The 3,718-nt window shown below is 40.3% G+C and overlaps 1 protein-coding gene across 1 annotated transcript in view; it reads left to right on the forward strand.

Annotated features, from left to right (window-relative positions):
- Positions 1-1,537: 1,537 nt before the first annotated feature.
- The window catches only part of LOC138982100 (neurotensin receptor type 1-like), a 14,875-nt gene continuing 12,694 nt past the window's right edge, over positions 1,538-3,718 (forward strand). The window contains exon 1 of the mRNA XM_070355322.1: positions 1,538-2,512. Coding sequence (XP_070211423.1) covers positions 2,148-2,512 — 365 coding nt within the window. The 5' untranslated portion in view covers positions 1,538-2,147. The remainder of the gene's footprint in view (positions 2,513-3,718) is intronic.

The following is a 3,718-nucleotide window of genomic DNA, read 5'->3' on the forward strand; positions in this document are numbered from 1 at the left end:
ATCTTTCTTGTTTTGTTTACTAAATTCATTTTATTATGGCCACCGATGGGTTTTTTAATTCTTTCATCTTTACGCGTTTCACACAACACTTTCTTTGAAGTACCGGTGGTTTTTAGCTTAAAGTTAAGCTCATACGCTGCTTTGTTGTTATGTCTATTTGTGACCCTCCACCACGGAATGAGTCAGATGTCACCTCGCAGGGTTCTGCGCTAAGCCTTATCATAGACCTATAATATAGGTCCCTGGCCTCATATACGTCCGGGGGGAGCAAGGTATCAGTGTGCGGACCACCATAGTCACAGGCTTATAACTCAACAAGTTTTCGCTCTTTTCTAAAAACGCTAACTTTGTTTGACCGCTGACGTCAGGGATTTCACTTTGAAAGAGAGGATCAAAAAGAGACGTCTTTCTTTTTCTTATTTTTGGTCATCGATATCGTATGACTTTAAAGCGGGAAAGAGCGCTGTTGTAAATGCATGACTGAACTACAGAGGAGCCAATGTCCAACTCAGGGTCAGTAAAACAAACAATTATGCAAAGTTCTGTCAACTGGCCCGTGCGAAAAATATCTCGGTTAATTAATTTAATTAGGTAAGCAGTCTTTCGATGCAAATAATACTCCGAGCTCCGAGTAACTGGGTAACTTTAGTTACAGGTTTATTTGACCACTGAAAACCGTACTTCATATCACGGCATTGTTTTACGAATAATATACCATCCTCCCTTACCCTTCCCTTATAAATGAATACATATATATATAAATAAATAGGATATACAATAACATGAATAGGTAAATAAAGTCCATGAATACATGATTAATTAAACAAATACATACATAAATCAATAAATTAACAAAGAAATAACCAAAAAAAGAAACAAAGAAATAACAAAACAAAACAAAACAAAAAAATAGAAAAATCAATGAATAAAGAAATGAATCATAAAATCACCGACAAATAATCAAGACATTACAGCGCAGTACACAAACTCAGCTAAATGTAGAATGTCTGAATGGGTTACGCTATCCTTCAAATATCCTCCGCCTAAAGGTCAAAGGCGTCTGGCCTACTTTAATTTGCCAAAAAGCTGACACTTTAATTATTCTACCGACCAATCGATTTGTGTGGCTGGATGCTTTGTAATCTATATATCTAGCTGACTGCGCGTGATTTGCTTACCGTGTAGACTAAATTGAGGCAACGTTGTGGATCGGCAGAAAATGTCCTTTGGAGGGATCATCGGAGAAAAAGTGCGGTGTTTTCCTTGAATCTATTGGGAAAAGACATTGAAAGAATAACATTTTCAGTTGCATAGATTTCCAAGCAAAAAGGTTTGTCTTCATACCTTACACAAATACTGAGGTCGTCTGTGCGTGACTCTAGTAACACCAGCAGCACATTATTTTTAAACGACGCCGGGTTGCCTGCAGCAAAATGAATACAAAACACTAAAAATATAGATAAATTAATAAATCAATCAATCAATCACATAAAAAGTAATGAATAAATAAGTAAAATAAACAATTTAAATACTTTTATAAAACAAACGAAAGGACCATAAAACAAATGGAAATGGAAGAGGGCCCCAAAGGGTTTAAAATCGTGATCGTGATTGGCGTTTTTTGACATTTCTGTGACCGTGATTGCCGAAATTTCCATTTCTGTGATCGTGATGGGACTTTGCCCGTGATCCGTGATGACAAAAAAATCAAGTCTCGTGATCGTGATCGTCATTTGTTTTCGTGATCGTGATGGGCATTATTGCAAAGCATTTTATTTTCAACGTACATTTTTCACAGCTGTATCACTCTATGATCCTCTATTCGTCAAGGTGTTTGTGATCGTGAAAACAAAAATCAAGGTAACTGTGATCGTGAAAGCTAAAATTTTCCTTCCCGTGATCGTGATGATACCCCCCCTTTGGGGCCCTCATGGAAGGCTGTCCGAACTAACTGCAAGAGACATGACTTTCACCTTGTATTTAAAAAGAACACTTACATTGCAGCAGCAGCAGTGCCCGAGGCTGAACGAACACTTGTAAAAGAAAGAAAAAAAGATATATAAAAAAAAAATACACAAGAAAAGGCGACTTTACCTGATAACTGACAGAGAGAGAGAGAGTGAGAGAGAAAACAGTTAGAAACAACGATGACGACGACGACCACCACCACCACCACGTCATCATCGTTTTACTCTTTCAACGTCACGGACATGGACAACGACAGCCGCGTCATGTCCGCAGAACAGTACGCAGAGATCGAGGCCTCTCGGAAAATCTTCGAGACAGCCGTGGGCATCGGCAAGTATTACCTGTGGATTCTCTTCGCTCTGGGTTTCCCTGGCAACTGCGCTGCCATAGTAACCATCTTCCGCATGAGGCCCATGGGCACCTTCCCCGTGTTCGTGGTCATGCTGGCGGTGATGGATACCCTGGCCCTGCTGGTCAAGCTGCTCCACTACCAGCTGATTGGTCACCAGTTGGACATGGGGGACGCTGGCTGCAGCTTGTTAAGGTCAGTGCTTTTAAGACATAAGGTAAAAGATAATCTATTGTCCATACAATTTAACAATGGATGGAAAAGTGTGGTTTGTCTGCTCTTAAACAACCAAACATGAAAACAACTAAAACATCAAAACATACTAAGTTAAAAAAAAAACCATCCAAAGTACTCAAGACTGACACGCATGCCTACACACTCACACACTCACACACTGTCACACACACACACACACACACACACACACTGAAACACACACACACACTGAAACACACATACACACGTGCAGATACACACACACACATACACACACACACACACATATTTATATTTATATGACGGCTTACTAGCGTCAAACCACGTTATAAACAAGAAGTCGCGTAAGGCGAAAATACAACATTTAGTCAAGCTGTCGAACTCACAGAATTAAAACTGAACGCACTGCATTTTTTTCACCAAGACCGTATACTCGCAGGGCCGGACCCAGGGGGGGGTTCCAGGGGTTCCGGAACCCCACCCCTGGAAAAACCATGTACCTTGCTTTGTGTTTTTTGTTTGTTTTTTGTTTGTTTTTTTAAATAAATTTTGTGTGTGTCTCTAACAAATTTTATTCAATGTGAAATCCGATGAGAAAAAGGTACCCCCCCCCAACCAACTCACACTGACAGGCCTTAACCCTCAAAACAAGGCCCAGAATGCACCAGATTGCACAGATTTTAACCGTTTTTCAAAAATTTTCCGGGGGAGCATGCCCCCGGACCCCCCTAGTTCGCGCGCCTGCAAAGCAGGCGCGCGCTTGTGGCTTCGCCACTTCGCTGATTTGCCCCCCCAAAAAAGGAGGAACCCCCCCCTTACAACTCATTTGGTCCGGCCCTGACTCGTAGCATCGTCAGTCCACCGCTCGTGGCAATGGCAGTGAAACTGACAAACCAGAATAGCGCGGGAGTGGTTGCGCTGAGCAGGATAGCACGCTTTTCTGTAGCTCTATTCTTTATAACTTTCTGAGCTTGTTTTTAATCCAAACATATCATATCTATATGTTTTGGAATCAGGAACCGACAAGGAATAAGATGAAATAGTTTTTAAATTGATTTCGGAAATTTAATTTTAATCATGATTTCTATATTTTTTATTTTCAGAGCTTGTTTTTTTATCCAAATGTAACATATTTATATGTTTTTGGAATCAGAAAATGGTGAAGAATTAGATACAAGTATTTTT

The sequence above is a fragment of the Littorina saxatilis genome, linkage group LG12, assembly GCF_037325665.1.
Source record: "Littorina saxatilis isolate snail1 linkage group LG12, US_GU_Lsax_2.0, whole genome shotgun sequence".
Taxonomy (NCBI): domain Eukaryota; kingdom Metazoa; phylum Mollusca; class Gastropoda; order Littorinimorpha; family Littorinidae; genus Littorina; species Littorina saxatilis.